The 19,701-nt window shown below is 42.1% G+C and overlaps 2 protein-coding genes across 5 annotated transcripts; both read left to right on the top strand.

Annotated features, from left to right (window-relative positions):
- The first annotated feature begins 2,661 nt into the window (after positions 1-2,661).
- Positions 2,662-12,103, top strand: rbm25a (RNA binding motif protein 25a). 4 transcript variants are annotated; one of them, XM_053434011.1, is made up of 18 exons: positions 2,662-2,834; positions 3,161-3,285; positions 3,713-3,762; positions 3,916-4,083; positions 4,311-4,368; positions 4,644-4,804; positions 4,894-5,085; positions 5,203-5,283; positions 8,817-9,085; positions 9,393-9,504; positions 9,595-9,684; positions 9,820-9,893; positions 9,980-10,130; positions 10,237-10,651; positions 10,752-11,056; positions 11,185-11,283; positions 11,499-11,546; positions 11,630-12,103. In XM_053434011.1, the coding sequence occupies exons 2-18, from the start codon at positions 3,180-3,182 to the stop codon at positions 11,720-11,722; spliced, it is 2,472 nt and encodes an 823-aa protein (XP_053289986.1). In that variant the 5' UTR covers positions 2,662-2,834; positions 3,161-3,179; the 3' UTR covers positions 11,723-12,103. The 4 variants fall into 4 exon arrangements, with proteins under 4 accessions (XP_053289986.1, XP_053289985.1, XP_053289984.1 ...); XM_053434010.1 differs by having other exon boundaries at positions 5,200-5,283; XM_053434009.1 differs by having other exon boundaries at positions 3,713-3,801.
- A 577-nt stretch (positions 12,104-12,680) lies between these two features.
- Positions 12,681-19,594, top strand: slc39a9 (solute carrier family 39 member 9). The gene is made up of 7 exons (XM_053434007.1): positions 12,681-13,194; positions 13,387-13,495; positions 14,771-14,977; positions 15,385-15,453; positions 15,766-15,851; positions 16,278-16,412; positions 16,751-19,594. Exons 1-7 carry the CDS (start codon positions 13,099-13,101, stop codon positions 16,982-16,984), a joined length of 936 nt encoding a protein of 311 aa, XP_053289982.1. The 5' UTR covers positions 12,681-13,098; the 3' UTR covers positions 16,985-19,594.
- Positions 19,595-19,701: the final 107 nt, after the last annotated feature.

Below are 19,701 nucleotides of genomic sequence, written 5' to 3'. Positions count from 1 at the left end.
GCTGAGCGGCCTGTTTACATTGAAGCGCCGGTCCTGATTGTGCGTCCACACGAGTCCCGGAGCCAAAAACAGATCAGGTTTCAGGTCAGGCCCATTTCCAGTGCCCACATCTTTCCACCTATTACTGCAGGAACAGGTGTCAGCTCCCAGTGCCGCATAAACAATCACTCCCCACACAAGTACAAACTACAGCTTACATGGGTCAAACTTTCATAGTCAAGTCCCATGCTTCCTAAATGCTTATGTTTATCTTTATTTAAGTTTTTTTTATATATCTCTAGTTATATATTTCAACTTTTATTCTTTACATCTGCTGTACCACAAATATGTATTTATATTTGGCTTCAATGCTCTGCCTCTGTTACTTGTGTCTTTCAATATCCTTATACTTAAAATTACATGGGTCAAAGTTTCATATTCAAGTCCCATGCTTCCTAAATACTTATGTTTATCTTTATTTAAGTTTTTTTTATATATCTCTAGTTATATATTTCAACTTTTATTCTTTACATCTGCTGTACCACAAATATGTATTTATATTTGGCTTCAATGCTCTGCCTCTGTTACTTGGGTCTTTCAATATCCTTATACTTAAAATATTTGTATTGACAATATCTCCTTTAGCTCATATTTACAGTAACATCTTTGTAGTAGTTCTTGTGGTTAGACTTTAATCTTACTGCAGAGATCTTGTTCCGGACCTATTTTGACCTTTATTATTCTTATGCTCTTGTGTTTGACTGTTTTGTGTGACACTGGATAACTTAATTTCCCTCGGGTTTAATAAAGTATCTATCTACCATCCCCCAGAAATGTTGAAAACTTCAAAGTAAAACTGAAAGTAAGTTTCAAACGCTGGTTTATTATTACTCATACGCTACTATATATGGTTTTATATCACTTCCTTTAGTTGTTATAACCTTAACAACAAATATTAACTATAAACTACTGGGTCATCTATTACAGTTTTTAATGGGCTTCAGGGTTTGTCCTTGTTATCTTAACACGCACAGTAACTTTTTTTTGACATGGCAGCAGTGTGAAAGCAATAAATCTTGATAATGATCTTTTGACGGTTTCATGTGCTCCTCATGTGGAAACTGCTCAGTCACTTATAACATCACATGTTATTATGTTTTATGGTATCCTTTGTTTTTCATGTAACCTCTAAGTAAAGCTGTTTATCAGATAAGTTAAAGGAGGTATAGTGACCTGGAAACACTCAACTATAATAACCTTCATCTTAATGAATATAATGTAATGTGCAATGTCATAACCATTATGTCAGTTGTTGTTTATAACGTCTTGTCTTAACTCAGAACTTCTCACCAGAGCCTTTTATAGCTGCATGGGCTCAGATTGAAACCAAAGGACTTTTCATCTTATTGTGGAACAAAATATGGTTTATTTAAAAATATAGACAGCAGTTTATTCTTTATTTATATACAAAACCTAAAATAATATTAAATGTAAATGTTTAAACATCGCAATATAGATAGAACCTGAACTGTGAACCTGTCAACATGTTAACATGTGACATCTGACAAAGTAAAACATTTGGCGCCACCAAGCGTTTAAAAATAGACACTGCAGGGAATTAAAATAGGCGTAAAAATATTTGTGTCTGGTAAAACCTCCCAGAATTAAACCACGCCCACAGACTGTGAACTCACCTGTGGCTAAATCTACTAATCAACACACTGAACATTATTTAAATAATAAAAACGACCACCGCAGCTTTTATTATAGATTTAGTCCATTTATTTCAACTTTTTGACATTTTGGTCATGCTGTTGTTTCGCCTTGTTTTGTTCTGTACTGTTTTAGTCCTGTGTATTTTGCAAAGCGCCTTGTATGCTGTGTGCTATAGAAATAAAGTTCATAATGAGGATCATTGTTGTTGTTATTTTACCACCTTAAATGTTCAGTGTGTAGGATTTAGTGGTAAAGTTGCATTTCACAGCTGAAACCTCACCCACCTCTTCCAAACATGAAGGAGAACCTGCAGTACAATTCAGTTATCATAAAGACTCTGTTAAATTTGTTCAGTTTCGGTTACTGTAAAAAACATGCTGACCTCTGTAGAGAGGAGCCGCTCCTGATGAAAATATAGAGTATTTTTAATGTAAAGGGCCCATTCTAGTGTAAATTAAACAACAGTTTGTACCATTTAGATGAAACACACAAGTGAAAACAACACCAGGATTATTGTATCTATTCCATTTCTGCCAATATATCCCTCTCACCTAAATCTTACACACCGAACCCTTAATTAAGGTCAGATAAGACTCAATTAATCCTGAAGGAAATGATTGTGCCATCTTGCTCCAAGATTACAGTATCAACCATATATGATAGAATAGAATACAGTGAATACAGCAATATAGTATTAAATCTAACAATGGAAGTGAAAATAAAAAGTCGAGAGTATAAAGCGTATTGCAAATGAAAGAAAAGTATATATAGTACACACGGAGTAATGCAGAACCAGTGCCTAAAATTAATGCAATGCAATAAACTGAGTTCAAGATCAATCAGTGCAGTATGAACAGTGTTATTAGAAAACAAACAGAAAAGAGGAGCTGAAGGAGTCAAGGAGGAGGGTTTATTTTGTTTCCCTGAGAGACAGAATTCGGGGCTCAACTCTCCCATGATGCATTGCGAGCAGCAGGTCCCAGTTATCAGTGCTAGCTGAACCGCGCCGGTCACTGTTGTCGCGCTAATCTCCAGCGGCGTGTTTCCCCCAGTTCCCCCCGTTTACTGGGATTTTATCCGGACGACACCTACTTTTGTTAACGTCTGCTTTTGTTTTTACTCGGACGCTCCACGGGCGGGTGAGTGACATCCGCTTGTGACCGCTGCGGCTAAACGCGAGCGAGCCAAGGCCACGGGGAAGCGTTAGCTCCTGTGAAGCTAGCTAGCTAGTTAACGTTAAAAACCGGCGCGTGTGTAACGTCCCGTGCAGGTCCCACCCCCTACCTGGGTAGTGTTGTGGTGGTGTCACTGGTTTTGTGTTGCTGATTGTTGATATTGTGACACTGCGCTGGGTTTCACGTGACCTAGCTTCACCCTGAAAGGATGTCACCCTGCTCCTCCTGTGCTCAACATCCTCTCTCTCTTCTTCTTCTTCTTCTTCTTCTTCTTCTTCTTCTTCTTCCAGTTCCCCGTTCATCTGAAGGATGTCGTACCCTCCTCCCCTGAACCGCCAGCAGATCGGCCTCCCCCAGCTGCCCCCGAGGATCCCCCCTCCACAGTATGCGGGCTTTGCCCCTGGTGTCCCCCCAGGTACACAACACAGCCGTGGGGTCGGGAGTCTGAGTCTTTCAGGGGGGGGGGGTCCTCCAATGTAAACAGCCGTTGGGCATTTTGGGTTTGATGACATTTGCAGGAGCCAGGATTCCCTGTTGACACCAACTCAGGCCAGTTGTTTGACAGTGAAGTGCAGAGGAAAAGAGAACTTTGTTCTGTGACAGCTGGACCCACTGGGAACAAGAAATCAGTTAGAATACATCTTTAAAGGAAACGTATTCACAGAAACAAGTTGGAAGTAGGAAACTATAGTGAAAACCCTGCAAATGAAACCTGAATGAAACCTTAAACTCAAGGGCTCAGAATTCTTATGTTTTGGGGGTAGTCTCAAACAGCTTCTTATTATTATTTGTGTGTATTTGTATACCTTAATGTTGAAGTGTTGTGTTTTCTCTATTTGCAGGTACCCCCATGCTCCCACTACATATGGGTCTCGTGGCCCAAGCCCCCACAGTGAGTTGGAAACAGGTCTTCCTACCTACTTCATACAAAGTGACGCGTCATCCATTTAATCCATACTCTTGATACACGTTAAGACTTTCACCAAGTCTCATCCATTGGTTTTTTGAAAAGTTGGAAGCACTAAATTGCGTCTCTATTCTGCAGGTTCTTGTCCCGACCTCAGTGTCTGTAGCACAGAAGCCGATGCTTCCAAAGAAGGAGTCTGGCCTCAGATTGAAGGATATAGACGACGGCAGTGGCCCCACCACCACTGTGTTTGTAGGAAACATCTCTGAAAAGGCATCGGACATGTTGGTCAGACAGCTTCTAGCGGTGGGTGGATATCTCCCCCTTCTTATTCTGCATGTACTGAAATGAAAATACCAGGCAGCTTTAGGAAATTAGGAAAATAAAGAGCTACAGGTGACGAATTCAAACCTAATCTCTCATCTCAGGTAACCACTAGCATGCCTTAGAGTTTCTTTCTGCTATGATGGTTGACATCTGTAATGATAGATTAAATAATTAAATTTTCCTTGTCCATTTTTTTTTTTATATAGAAATGTGGTATTGTCCTGAGCTGGAAAAGGGTCCAAGGAGCATCTGGGAAACTTCAAGGTAACAACACAAACATTCTCAGAGTAAATTTGCTTTATGTAAATGAAGTTAATCTGGAGATCTTTGAGACTAATTTCTATTCCATTGAATGAATTTAGATGTTTATGTTTTTTGTCAACGATAAAAAGGAATAGACGTAGAGAATCTCAAACTGTTAACACATTTTGAAATATATAAAATCTAATTTAATGCAAAAACTGTTTTTATGTTGTACGTAGGTAAAATATTTTGTCATTAACATCTGTGGAACTGTTGTTCTCCTCAACTCCTGGAAGCTTTTGGGTTCTGTGAGTATAAGGAGCCTGAGTCCACGCTGCGAGCCCTCAGACTTCTGCATGAGTTGCTCTTAGGTGATAAGAAGCTGTTGGTCAAGGTCGATGCCAAAACCAAGTCCCAGCTAGATGAGTGGAAAGCCAAGAAGAGGAGTTCCAATGGGGTATGCTGTTCACCTGTTGAGTTAAGGATGAATGGTACTTTTGTTCAAATGGTGTTGTAAGTTTGATTCTCCCATTTCTTTGGATTTAGGGAGCCAGTGTTGGGTCAAAGAACGACGAAGACGAGGATGAGCTTCTTGATGAAGAAACCCTGCGGCGGGATCAGGTTGTGAAAGGGGCAATAGACGTCCTCATCCGAGAGTATGCAAGTGAACTCAACGCTCCCTCGCAGGATCCTGACAGTGCACCTCGCAACAAGAAGCGGAAAGAGAAGAAGGAGGAGGTAGAGATGCACATGAAAACAAAGACTGCTGCAACATTCTCTTGTGCTGTGACTTGTAGGAACTGTTGAGTACTTAGTGTGTTTGTTTCCTGTCTTCCCCTTTCTTTGTGTAAGGAGGATATCAATGCCATGGAGATGGAGGATGACAAGAGAGATCTGATATCCAGAGAGATCAGCAAATTCCGGGACACACATAAGGTAATTTACCAAACTGCTATTATTCATTTGTAATGTAGGTTAAGGAGGAGAAATCAAGATTAAATTAGAAATTCCTCAACAGAAAATGAAGATGCAATGTATATATACATGTATTTTTATGGAGATAGTTGCTTTTATATTTAGTAATTGAAATTTAATTGTTAAAGGAATAGAGGATGATAGTTGATGTCAAAATATGTTGTCATTTATTTTATATGATCTTAAAGGTTTAAAGTGTTGAGGTACATCAGTCGCTCAGGTGGCTTTATAGTATTTATTTATATTTTTTATTTGGAGAAGAGTTCTTATTGGTGTTTAAAAACTGATCTGAGACTAACAGCTTCAGCTGTGCATTAAGCTAAATTCATCACACAGAGTGCATGGATACAATGTTAAATTCCATCTTAAGCTAATCTATTGATTAAACCCCACCAATATGGTAGAATTCATTTGATGACTAGAGCAAGATGAATCTCAGAATCTCAGCTTTGGAAAAAGTTGCGAGGATAGGATGTAAGTATGAGCCTTCCTTTCTTCTTTACTCATGCTGGGCGCTCCCTCCTGGAGGGTTTGCAGAGGGGCAACTGGCTCTTAATCCACTTACATCATTTAAATTTCGGAAGTATTTGCATTTACAAAACTGAAAATGGATTTGAGTCAATGAGGAAGCTGGAATAAAAGCCCCATTAAATCTGTGAGTGCGGGCAGCTCAGTGAACCCCTGCAGGTCCTCAGATGGTGAATGATGTGTTTAAAGAACACACACAGACTGAATGAGCCTAACCACTGCAGTAGTTTGAACTGCAGCCTGTAGTTTACCTAAAGTAGGGAGCGCCTCTCCACAGCACTCTGCGGTCTGAAGACTAACGAGGTAAGTCTTCATGTGTTTGTTTACCTCCTCTTAAGTTTCTTTAATTTTTCTTTCTTCTCTTCTGTGACTCCTTGGTAGCTCCACTCCCACCCCTTAGTTTAACAATTAGAGAAACAGGTAATTAATGAATTTGTTTGAATAGAAGGGACAAAGCTGCATAATTTTATTTAGTATCTCCTGCACAGGGTCAGAACAAATGAATGCACTCTTGGAACATGGGCAGGGATTTTACCTCTGAGCTCGGGACATGATCCCACTTTTAAACACTGCTGCAGAGGGGGATGTTTTAGGATCAACATTTATAGCTGCTGGATAAAAAGACGTAATCTGGTTTTCTGTGAACCAACAACATTTGGGATAATAAATCCAAAGAGGCAACATAAAAACCATGAGAGTAGACACCAACACACTGCTGACAATAATGGAAATGGAAAGATGTGCGTTTGAAGATATCAAGGTAATGATGTATGGTATTTCACTATAAACTTATCAGGTGGTATTTTGACAGATACTTCTAATTGGTGTTCAGCTTGATATATTAATTTAAATACAAGATTAGAGAATAAATCAGCCATTTCTTTCACAATGGAAAATTTGAACAAGAGGTAAGTTTGCAACACTAAACAATACGAGCCAGAGAATAAACCAAAAATCGTATGTGATTATCCATTCGCTAAAATGGATGATGAACTGCGGCCCACAGTTGAAAACCCCCCTAGGTAAATTACACTGTAGACCATAGCTCATGTTCAACAGGGAGTTCAGACCTCTTTCATCCTTTCCTCTTTTTTATTTTTATCACTTGACAGTATTCAGACCCACAATTCCAACAGTGTTCTCTGAAAATTGTGAACCAGTCCAGCTACTGGCTGGTTGGACTGTTTGAACTGTGGGTCTGACTCTGTTGAGGATTTCTTACATTATTTATTGGGTTGGAGAAGCCAAAGAGACACCAGAAGACCACGTGGAGGTAAGACTGCTTCACTAATTTCCTTGTGGCACAATGGAATACAGTTTCTGACGTGAAGATTTTCCAGATGTCATTGTGTGATTTGAACTGTAATTAGATCAACTGCCTCATCGGTATCATTTGGACATTTATCATGGTTCTGTCTTTACACTTGACCTGCTCTTCCCTCCCACATGTAGCCTGTAGGATGTGTAGGGGCAGAGAAGTGCTGAAACCGTAGTTCATCACCTGTAAGTTGCACGCCAGTAGCTCTGAAACGGTCTGTAGAACACGCCATCATTTTTCTGTCAGCTAGTCAGGATGTGGACAGTTGGTTTTGTGTTTATTCAAACTTAGTCTGAGCAGGTGCAGAGAACTCCTCAGGTGTTGTGAAATGTTCCAGATAGTCTACCAGTCTAGTTTGGTCCAGAGGGAGTTGCTCAAGGTAGCTGCAGTATCATCATTCCATTGATTACACAACCAAAACTTTTTTAATTACTCTGCTGTATATCAGCAAACCACACTGCTGCTGGGGAGCACTTTGCACCACACTGCTTCCGTGCATCTCTGATGACCGGGTAAAAAAACACATGGGAGCTGGTTATGTAATTCACTAAGTTGGGCCATTTGCCGTGTTAAGCCAAGGCTGGTTTCAATCCACTTGGCACATAAAGGGATAAGCCCAAACCAAAGAACTATATAAAAGTGATCTTAAGTTTAAATAGAGTTACTTAATGAACTTGACCTAATGGTTCAAAGCTTTCTTGTGGACACTAAAGTACTTTATTACCTTGAGCATGTTTAAAGTGTGAGAAGCAGCTTTTCAAATTTAAAATCCTTTAACTTAAGGAATCACGTAATGCTTACTGCAAAGAGTATTAATTTAACATGTTAATGCATTATATGTATATACATAATACAGTATGAAGAAGTCAGTACCACTTATTTCTATGGTGATGATGTAACATGAGTACATCATGTCAGAATTATGCATTTTAATGAACAGTATCTCCTGCACCAGGTCAGATCCATCACTTTGAGTGCACATTGATTTGGAAAAGGCCGGATGTGCGCCTGACCCATACGTATTTGCCCACAGCTGAATTTGTATTGGACTGGCCTCTTGTTACATCAGAGCATAATCTTAGATCACCATAGAACACAGAGTAACTGCCGGGGACAAGTTGACCTGTTACACATGTGAAAATCATTCAGTGTTAGTCTATGGGTTCAAGGCCAATATTGAAATCTGTTATGATCTTTCTTTTACACTTTGATGTAACAAAAATAGAACAAAGTTAAAAAAGTGCTGATAAAACATCAGAAAAGTTTACTGCTCTTAACTCCCGCCCCCTTTTGCAACCCGTCGTATCAACAGTTACCTTAATTGTTTTGGTGTCTTTTCACTTATGAACTACAATGTATGGTTTTACACACGCATGTCCTGAATTGATCAGTATCTACATTAAACCTGCTCAAGCAGTGGATTACTCTTCCAGGAGGAAACGTCCGGGCTAAGAGGACTTCCTCACTCGCAGCAGCCAGCCTCTCCAAGGCAATGAGTCATGGCAGTATGTGAGCATGTCTGGCCCCGGGAGTTTAAAACTACTTCTCTTTATTATATGCAGTTCACGTGTATTCAAGGAGGCTGGTCTTGTTATTGTTTTGAATCAAGTGACACGTTCTCCTCTTTCTTCCTGTCGGGCTCCTGCAGAAACTGGAGGAGGAAAAAGGAAAGAAAGAGAAGGAGCGACTGGAGATCGAGAGGGAAAGGAGAGAGAGGGACAAAGAGCGGGAGCGCGAGAGGGAGCGCCGTGACCGCGAAAAAGAGAAGGAAAGGGAGAGAGAGAGGGACAAGGAGCGGGAAAGAGACAGAGATCGGGAGCGGGAGAGAGATCGCGAGCGGGAGAGGACGAAGGAGCGAGAGCGGGAGAGAGAGAGGGACAGGAGTCGAGACGTCAGTGAAGACCGAAGCAGGTCGAGGTCAGTGAGAGGCCGGCGGTGACACATGATGCTCAGCTGCTCTCCTCAAGAGTCATTCAAGCATGAATCATTTTGACACCATTCTGTCTAGTCTGTGAAAAGGGCTGTGATTACAAGTCAAAATATTTGGTTAAAAACAGTCACAACCGTCTGATGACATTTTAAGGACGCGTGGTTTCCGATTTAAAATAATATCACAAAGGCCAAAGGAATCAATGAAAACTTTAATTCATTCTTTATATTTTTTCCTATCATTTGAACTCGTATTTTATTTCAAGAACCCAAAGCAATAATGTGTCTTTGACAGAGAGAGGGCGAGAGACGATAAAAAACGAGACAGAGAGGATGATGAGGAGGACGTGTACGAACGGAGGAGACTTGAGAGGAGGCTTCGAGACAAGGAGGCAGCTTACCAGGAAGTAAGGAGATAAAACTCTTCTAATCTGACCTTTGAATTAATTTAATGAATGTCTGACTTTGTTGATACATTTTTCTCTGTCCTCTTAAAGCGCCTTAAAAACTGGGAGGTCCGTGAGAGGAAGAAATCTCGTGACTACAGCAAAGAGATGGAGAGGGATGACGAGAGGCGCCGCGAAATGGTAAACGTAAATATATACACACCAGATTTAAATGTTAGCGAGTAGTTTTTCCCATTCAGAGTTTATAATGTCAGATATCTGAGAGTTACGTGCAGGATTTATATATTTGCTTTTATACTACTTGTTTAAAATCAGATGAAAGAAGCCAAAAGACTGAAAGAATTCCTTGAGGATTACGACGACGACAGAGACGACCCGAAATACTACAGGTAACCCTTTATCTGCTCATACAGGGGGGTGGGGCACTCTGTTTCGCTCTTCAGGTCACTTCACATAGTGTAATTCTTGTTTTCAGAGGCAGTGCTTTGCAGAAGCGACTTCGTGACCGAGAAAAGGAGTCAGAGATGGACGAGCGAGACCGGAAGAGGGAGAAGGAGGAGCATGAGGAGATCAGACAGCGACTTCTTGCTGAGGGTCACCCTGACCCTGATGCTGAGCTGCAGAGGGTGAGTCTGACTTAGTGCACCAATCATTGAAACCAACAGTCCCACACGAGCTCCTGACATATACAAGAGACTGAAGTCCGGTCTTTTGTGATGTGTTTTTGTGTAGATGGAGGAGGAGGCAGAGCGCAGACGACAGCCCCCTCTGAAACTGGAACCTGAGGAGGAGGTGATCCAGGAGAAGGTTCATAGAGACCGTGAACGGGAGAAGAGAGGGTCAGGGAGGCCCGTGGAGCCGCCGCCGCCACCTCGACCCCCTCCGCAGCATTCAGACGACGATGTGGAGGAAGGGGAGGAGGATGACTACCACGATGGAGAGGATTCCCAAGAAGCCAAGCCACAACTCAAACCCATAATGCGACCAATCAGTACTGCTCCCTCAGTGTCCTCCGCCAGTGGGAATGCGACACCTAACACGCCCGGTAACGAATCTCCCTGCGGAATTATCATTCCTGGTGAGAACTCGCCTGAGGTCCAGCCTCCAGAGGAACATCGGCCCAAGATCAATGTCAGTCTCAAGCTGGGTGAGTGCAGAAGCAAATGTGGGACACAAGAGGATCCATTTCTTTAGCTTTACAGCTTGTGCCAGAATAAACTGACCCTGATCCCGTTTCTCTTTTCCAGGGGCAACCAACAGTCCCAGCCAGCCCAGCGTAGGAAAGCGAAAGAAACTGGCCACTGTGGAAAGTGTTTTCAACAAGTTTGATGAGGAGGAGGCTGATGAGCAGCCTCGCAAGAGGAAACTGGTTCCACTGGACTATGGGGATGACGAAAAGAGTCTGGGGGTGGACGGGGCCGAATTGCCAGGGGCCAAAGGCAACATCAACACGGAAGAGAAACGCAAGCACATAAAGAGCCTTATTGAGAAGATCCCCACAGCCAGACCTGAGCTGTTCTCCTACCCTCTGGATTGGACTATGGTTGACTCGGTAATGAGCTTGGACAGTTTAGATTACAGGCTGTTTTTATTTACTTAAATTTTCAGTGAAGTAAGTAAATATTCTAACCTGTGATAACTAAATGTTAAACCAGTGGGTGTTCGATTGTTCCTCTGCAGACTCTGATGGATCGTCGCATTAAGCCATGGATTAATAAGAAGATTATCGAATACATTGGCGAGGAGGAAGCCACGCTCGTGGATTTTGTCTGCTCAAAGGTTTGTGATGATTCTGGGAAACTCTGAACTGAAAACTTGAATAACTTTTCATCAGGAAAACAAAGTGGCATGGATAACGTTCAAGTAATTACACTAGTTTAAATTAAATCAACCCGAATTCATATATATAATGTCTCCTTGAATAACGTATTTATACTTTTTTTGTATATCCAGTTGCTCACTGTTATCAAACGTCCTTTTCCTTCTTTTCCCAGGTGATGGCTCACAGCACCCCTCAGGGTATTCTTGATGATGTTGCTATGGTAAGATAACCCTCCATGTCCCAAAAATGATTCTTTGCATAGATTTCTTGAGCACTGAATATTAATGATCTGTTTGTTTTTAGGTTCTTGATGAAGAAGCAGAAGTTTTCATAGTAAAGATGTGGAGGCTGTTGATTTATGAAACAGAAGCCAAGAAGATCGGACTCGCGAAATAAAGACCAGGTCACTCGGACGGACTTCCTCAGCTCACAGCTCTGCCACCTGCAGTTTTCTGGTCCAGTCTGTAAACATGCGCCCATGCACCCCTCCATTCCTTCAGCAAGGAGCTGCTGCCATGTGTGTGTGAGTGAGTGTGTGTGTGTGTGTTTGTGTGTTTGGGGAAAGTCTGGGCTGCAGACAGACAGAATTTGCACCAACACCCTGCATGGTAAAACTTAGGTTATACATTTTCCCCTTCGTTGAGGCAGAAAAACAGTTTCATGTCACCCGTCTGTTCTGCAATAATTTGGACACATTCAGCTTTGATTTATTGTCGTCATGTTGAGGCACTGCTCCATTGTGTGAACTAATAAATATGCTTCTTTTTTTTAACAAAATGTCTGGTTTTCATTAGATATCTTAACGACGTTGATTTGGCTGGATTTAAAAACCACAATGCTTGACAACAGGTTTTATATATGATGGATCGATACTTCAATGATCCTGAGGGAAATTAATAAGGAGTAAATAACGTCTATAATATATCTCCTCATTGTTTTTATCATCACAAAATGATCAGACTTCTATTACTACAACATTAATGGGGAGTTGTATTAATATTATAAATCAGTTTTACACATGTGTTGATGAAGATGCTGACTCTTATTCAACTTGTGAAAATAAAAATGTCCTAAACAGAAACTAACGAGCTGATGGATGTGACAGTTACATAAACAGACATGTAGATACAATGTCAGTGAAAATAAATAAAACGGTAAAAATATATATATATATAGGACAGAAAATAAAATATCCTTTTTTCCACCTTATGAAAAAAATAAAACGTGCTCAATCAAATACTTTATAATAAAAAGTGATAAATAGAGATGTAGCATAATAATGATCAGTTAAAAATAAGTAAAACATTAGTAAAAACACAAACACAAAGCTCCTCCCCCTCGGAGACGTGGCAGCTGCCTCACGGGATGACCTCTGACCCGGAAGCACCTTTCACAATCGGCACCTAACAACACGGATGTGCCGTTAGCATCTCTGCTAGCTGCTAACCAGGTCCGGGAAGTTGCAATATTCCACCTGAGCACTGAGTCCCGACGAAGCGTCCGAGGATCAACGTGTCCGGTGTTTGCTCGTCTGTGAAGTTCAAACTGCACCGGGTCTCACCGAGGCTAAGTTAGCTTAGCATCAGCTAACGCTAACCCGAGGCCAGAGGCTGCAGCGTCTTGTGTCCGAGCCGACGTGGATGTTTGGTGTATAACTGTGGTTTAACCAGCATGTTAACGTCACCACAGCAGCACGTGTTCACTGTGTAGCTGGAGGTTTCATGGTGTAGCTCGGCAGGAGATTAGCCAAAGAGAACAAGGAGCTAGCAGTCATGGACGATTTCAGCTCGATCAGCCTGTTGTCTCTGGCCATGTTGGTGGGATGCTACGTGGCCGGGACGATACCTCTGGCTGTCAACTTCTCAGAGGTGAGTTCCCCCCCCCAGCAAGGGAGGATCTGTACCACTGCCTCCTCCAGGTGTTAGCATCTGGAAGCTAACTCTATCAACAGATGTGTGTGAAGAAGTTGACCTCCTGCACCATGAACCGTGTTGTCATCCAGTGTGAATCAATGTGAGTTTTCTCGTGCTGACCACTGGTTTGTGTGTGTGTTCCTGCAGGAGAAGCTGAAGCTGATCACGGTGCTGGGAGCGGGGCTCCTCTGTGGCACTGCCCTGGCTGTGATCATCCCTGAGGGGGTCCACGCACTGTATGAAGAGATCCTTGAAAGTACGGTTCACCAACACAGTGGTTATAGTGTGTTTTCATAACAGTGTCTCTCTTCTGCAGCTTAAATGTTTAGAACTTCTCAGGATCTATTTTGTATCCAATGTTAAAGGTTCAGTGTGTAGGATTTGGGGACATCTAGTGGTGAAGTGTCACGTTGCAGCTGAACACTCCTCACCTCACCCTCCCCTTCCAAACATGAAGGAGAACCTGTTTTCATAAAAACTCAAAAGGTGTTTAGTTTGTCCAGTCTGGGCTACTGTAAAAAAAACATGGCGGCCTCCGTAGAGAGGAGCCGCTCCTGAGGTAAATATAAAGTATTTATATATACAGGGTTCGTTTTAGAGTAAAGACAAGAACAATTCGTACAATTGAGGTGAAACGCACAAATGAAAACATCAGAATCAGAATTATTTTATTTGCCAAGTATGATTGCACATACAGGAAATTGCCGTGGTGTCGTTTGTTGGTGCACTGAACATAAAACAACAATATAGAACAAAATATATACAGTAGGATAATTATATATTTAGTTTCTGCCAATTATCCTTTTCACCTTAATCTTACACACTTTATACCCGTGCAACTTTCCAGGCGTTCGTGGGAACATTTACTAAAAGCAAACTCTAGGCACATTAAACTAGTTTAAGCTGGAATTATAGTGTTCTCTTTTTCCTTTACAATCTTGTACATGTTTGTACTCTGCTTGTGTCAGCGCCTGCTCGAGGTTCCTGACCTGCAGAGTCCAAAGTTGAAAAGGATTTGAGGTTTAACGTCCTGTTGGTCGAACGGTTAGAGGCATCGAACATGTCCGACTGTGAGGAGTGCCTCAGACAAACACACCGGCACAACCAAGTGACGTGCTTATACGCTCGTTGACACCACTTTATTAGGAACCCCTTTGTATCAGCGTATTAATGCAATCACCCAATCACATGGCAGGAGTACAAAGCTTAAAATACTGTAAATACAGGTCAGGACATGGATTTGCAGCTTAACAATCTGCAGTAATTATATGAAACAAGTCTCATCAACATCTTATAAAATTCACATCAAGAAGAATTGAGCCTTCGGAGCCTTTAACCAGTATTGGGTTGTAAAATACTCAGAGAGCATAGACAGACATATATAATATAAAACAGTTAAACAGATCAAATGGTAAATACAACCAGTCGACCTTGTCAACCACAAATGTTTGTTGTGTGATCATTTGCATTTGAACTGAATCAAGGAGAAGAGCTGCACGTCTTATTGTTCTCTGTGCCGCTCTGTCTGCAGGTGGGCATCACAGCCCCGGCCAGGTCGGGGGGGCAGAGGTGTCCGACTCCAAGGTGAACGCAGCAGCCGCCCTCGGCGTCGCTGAGAAACACGAGCACAGTCACGAGCACCTCCACGCCTGCATCGGCGTGTCTCTGGTGCTGGGCTTCGTCTTCATGCTGCTGGTGGATCAGATCGGCAGCGCTCACGTGCACAGCACCGCTGAAGGTGAGCGTGAGAAGAAATGCAAAGGTCAAAGCAGTGAATGGATGTGATTGTTAGAAAATGAACACATCCAGGAAGTCTTTGTGGAGACTGTGGTTGGGAGGTGGAGGTTAGTGACAGTAGCTTTGTTATTTGTTTTCCTCCTGGTTTAATATACTCTGGATGAAAACGATTTAGTTGACTCACACTCAGAACGCCTCCACTCAGCTCAACTGCAAACCCTGTTTCCCTGGATGCTCCCACGCTCGGAGCCAAATCACCTCGGTGCTTTTATATTGAGGCTGCAAGAGCTGCATGTGTTTTTAAAAGGCAAAACACATGAAACCACACTATTCTGTGTGGAGACGCTGATCTGTAACTATATAAGTTTGATGTATTTCTGACCGGGTGTTTTTTTTTGTCTGGTTCAGATCCAGAGTCAGCGAGAGCCGCCTCCTCAAAGATCACCACCACCCTGGGTCTGGTGGTCCACGCTGCAGGTGAGTCCGGCTTCATTCACCTGTCAGCAGAGTTTGACTATTTAGATCCAGTTCAACAAATACACTGCAGGTGTGATCAGACAAATCCGGTTTGACATAATTCACTCTATAACCTGCTCATTGCTATTCCTAAGTTTACTGAACTAATCTTTTATTTGAATATGTCCTGTGTGACCAGTTTAAAGTTTACTGTTAAAGTGACTCTCACATGGAACTGAGCACCAGAGTCAATCGAAGCCCCAGTCTGATTATTCAGTGTTTTGAACTGGGCTCAGTTATTCTCAGGCCTTGATGTGTGATCTGTGCTTGCAGCTGACGGCGTGGCGCTCGGAGCTGCAGCCTCGACCTCTCAGACCAGCGTGCAGCTCATCGTCTTCGTGGCTATCATGCTGCACAAGGTAATACTGACTCAGATTCAAACATGCATCAGATCTGTGAGCATTAGTTTCTGTTCTTTGAAACTAATTTGAAACTTCCTGTTTGTAGCAGGAGCTGTTTTCTGCTGTTGTATTTAGTAATCTGTGTATTAATTAATAATAATAATAAACTGGCAGGGGTTTCAATTGCCGTTACGATGACAGATTTCCACCAGTTGTGTTTCAGAGAAGCTGTTTATGAGATCATTGTTGAAGGGAAACAGTGAGGGGGGGGAGTGACATGTGAACTGTGAACAGTGTGACAGTAAAACAGTTAATGACCCAAATATTGATCCAACAGCATATATAAGTTTTGATCCTCAGCTACCTCCATCTTTTTTAATGTATATAAAAAGCAGCAGCACTCTGTAAACATGAATCTGAACGCTGCTGCTCTGATGTCCTCAGGCCCCGGCGGCGTTCGGTCTGGTGTCTTTCCTGATGCATGCTGGTCTCGAGAGGAACCGCATCCGCAGACACCTCCTGGTCTTCGCCCTGGCGGCGCCTGTCCTCGCCATGCTCACATTTGTAGGCCTCAGTCAGGTAAATATTATAGTAAATAGAAATAAATCTACGTTTTTATATTATAATTGTCATTTCTCATGAAATTTAATTTGGGATTTCATAGATCTTTGTGGTTATGTTCAACATTTCTTCAAAGCAACCAAATGCAGCTAAACCAGTGTTTCCTGTTTGTGGGTGTTATTATAGTTATTATAGTTTTCAAAGTAATTAACAGATTTTGAAGGTCGCTCAGCCTCGGGCAAAAGCAGCTGTCATCAGAGCCTGTGTCACTCAATACAGGAATCTCTTGATCTGAAAGTTTCTCGCTGGAACATTTTGTCTCACGTTGTATCTGTCGTCCCCCCCCCCCCCCACAGAGCAGCAAAGAGGCCCTGTCAGACATCAACGCCACCGGTGTGGCCATGCTCTTCTCCGCCGGCACCTTCCTGTACGTAGCCACCGTCCACGTCCTCCCAGAGGTGGGGGGGGGCGGCCACAGCCACGCTTCCGCCGGAGGGAACGGAGGGAAAGGCTTGAGCAAGGTGGAGGTGGGAGCTCTGGTGCTGGGCTGCCTCATTCCACTGGTGCTGTCTGTGGGGCACCACCACTAGACCCCGGCTCAGGACGGGTTACAGACGGGTGAACAGGGAACGAAGCTGAAACGGAGACTTCAGACTTGGTGGATATAAATGTCTTATTGCTTGTCGGCTGATGGACCGCGGGGACCAGGCTCGTTTCGGGCACATCTCATGACTCAGAACCGGAGTGGACCGAGGCGGGGGGGGGGTGAATGATGCTCGGGAAGTAAGAGCTGAATGAAATTGACGCCACACAACACAGTGGTTTTCTCCTGACACCCCCGACTGATCCTGGTACAGCTGCTGTATGTGTTGATCCTTTTCTGACTTGGGCCACCGGACGGTTCAGTCTATTCACGTCACTCTGGAGTTTTCAGTGTTGCTTTATCACTGCTTGTCCAAAGTCAAAGAATCAACCCTGATCTCGATTCCCGTGATGTTCTGCTCGACGGCTGCTGCACAGTGAGATTAAGATCAAGCTTGTGATGCTGAGAACGTTTTTTTTTTTTTAATTGTGTGTAATTGTACAGCTCTCTCTAAAGTACGGAATAATTAGAAATGATTTATGAAGTGCCATAATTGCAAGTTTGAAACCGACCCCCGATGAAACAGCTCTTTACAGACTTTACAGTTTGTAAATGGATTTTGTTTTCATGGACACTTGTGTGTTTTCTACAAATGAACACGTTCAGATTTCTGGTCCAATTCACATCCGTCACTCTTTATTTGACCTGCTAACTTTCTGGATGTGTTCATTTCTGCTCTGTTTAACTTGGAGGTGAATCATAAATGGTTGTTAGGAAAACTCTGTATTGAAAAGTGACTGTGTTGTTTATTTGGAGGTGGGGTGGGGGGGGGATTCCAGCAGGTGAAGGTTCCTCAAGGTCGTTAACTCGCTGAACTCGTGTCAGGACCACCGGCTCAGGAGGACACACATTTACAGATTTCTTATTTAGTTTTCTCCTCGAGGATTTATTAATTATACCTGAGGAACAATTGTAAAAACTGAAAGTCACCTTTTCCTCCGGAGTGCAGCCGGGTCTGAAAGTGGCACAGAGCGGTTTGTTGTGTGATTCAAACACCCAGGACCAGTTGATGCATTGTATGTGTTTGTATATGTATATTATTCACAGCAACTTCTTCCTTCTACAACTATCATCGTCTCCTGTGTGAGATGGAACTGCTTATAGTTCTAATTTTTATTTTATGTTGACAGGGACAAATTTGACAGGGACAAATTTTGCAGTACAGACACAGTACAGACGCTCCGTGTAAATATTTAAAAATCTCTCACTCGACTTCTCCCTTAATTCTGAAGCTTCTACTCACCGCGGCCGTTTAACTTCCCGGTGTGATAGATAGAGAGAGAGAGAGAGAGAGAGAGGGAGAAGCGGGCGAGTCGCGTGCCGACCAGCAGCTGCATGACTGTTTTATTTTTAATGAAATACAAAAGGGGAAAAAAAAGAAAAGTTGGCCGACATCATGAGTGTGCAACGTCACCTGAAGCCCTGCTGAGATTTCATGGTTGTCAGTTCCTTGTGTTGATTCAGGATTCACTCGTGTTGTGAGTCCACGAAACCAAAATCTGATCATGTGACGTTCAGACAAAACCAGAAAATCCTCACATTTCACAAAGAGGATGATTTTACAAGGAACTATCGATTATATCTCTGCTCTTGTGTGTGTGTGTCTGTGATGCATCATTAATCAAACGTCTGAAATCTACTACGAAAGTAATTCACTAAATAATCAGACTTAATAAACAGCGACTAAAGTATAAGCTCATTTATTGAGAGTTAAACATTAATAAATATCATCAGGACTGCGGCTGCAGGAGGATCACGTTGGACAGATCCAGTTAAAACAAGCATCTCATCAAATCCCAGTTTAAAGGTTAATTCACGTCAGGTCGCATTTAAGGAAGAAGCTGAAGGAAAGATGGATGAACTGTTTCTATAAGTTCAACAGAGATGTGTAGTAAAATGAAAATGTGTGAAGTTATCAGAGTGGAAACACAGTGAGGTGGGAATATTTAAATACTGCTCCGGTTAATTGTCTCTGGCAAAAAGAAGGATTCATATCACGTTATATATGTTTAGGACGGTGACGGTTTCATTGTGATTTTGAACATGTTTAATTTGTTTAAAGGTTTTTTATTGAGTGAATTTAAAGATGTAAAAATACTGGGATTTGATTGGCCGTCAGCACCTGCCCTTTCAAAGTAAGATAATGTAAACGTGAAGAATCGAATCAAAATAAACGAGATAATGTTTAATCAGGTCAAATATTTTATTTATTAGACGTTGTGCTCATGATCAAATTATTTTGCAATGTTTAAACTTCACTTTGTTCACGTTTACATGTCTCATCACACATCTTGATAAACAACTGTAAAACATCTGCAGGTGAACTTTTCACACGTTACGAACAGGAAGTGATGACGTCACATGTTGAATCCAGAGAGTTTTGGGATCAGGTTAATATTTGGAATTGTTTCTGTCTGCGTTTTCTTTATTTTCTTTTTCTGTCATTTTCTGTCATTCCAGGATGAGTCTGCCTTATTTCCAGATTTCTGATTGTGAAAATCTGTTGTAAAAGCAAAAAGTGTTTTATGACAATAAAATTCAAGGTTTTTTAACTGGTGATGCTGGTTTTGTTTTGAATGATTCACACGTGTTTGCTTTATGTTGCTTTATTAGAATCAGTTCTTTATACGAAGCACTGAATTCACAGAGTTAAGAAAACTCATT

Source organism: Pleuronectes platessa, chromosome 11, assembly GCF_947347685.1.
Source record: "Pleuronectes platessa chromosome 11, fPlePla1.1, whole genome shotgun sequence".
NCBI lineage: Eukaryota > Metazoa > Chordata > Actinopteri > Pleuronectiformes > Pleuronectidae > Pleuronectes > Pleuronectes platessa.
Note: the sequence above shows the minus strand (reverse complement) of the source record. Positions and strands in the feature narration are given on the sequence as shown.

Excerpts from the sequence above, each read along its gene's own strand:
- rbm25a (XM_053434008.1), top strand. The coding sequence starts at position 3,180 with ATGTCGTACCCTCCTCCCCTGAACCGCCAGCAGATCGGCCTCCCCCAG. Across the intron at positions 3,802-3,915 it reads TCCTACCTACTTCATACAAA|GTTCTTGTCCCGACCTCAGT; the intron begins GTGACGCGTCAT and ends TCTATTCTGCAG. Across the intron at positions 4,369-4,643 it reads AGCATCTGGGAAACTTCAAG|CTTTTGGGTTCTGTGAGTAT; the intron begins GTAACAACACAA and ends AACTCCTGGAAG.
- slc39a9 (XM_053434007.1), top strand. The coding sequence starts at position 13,099 with ATGGACGATTTCAGCTCGATCAGCCTGTTGTCTCTGGCCATGTTGGTG. Across the intron at positions 13,496-14,770 it reads GTATGAAGAGATCCTTGAAA|GTGGGCATCACAGCCCCGGC; the intron begins GTACGGTTCACC and ends CTCTGTCTGCAG. Across the intron at positions 14,978-15,384 it reads CGTGCACAGCACCGCTGAAG|ATCCAGAGTCAGCGAGAGCC; the intron begins GTGAGCGTGAGA and ends TGTCTGGTTCAG.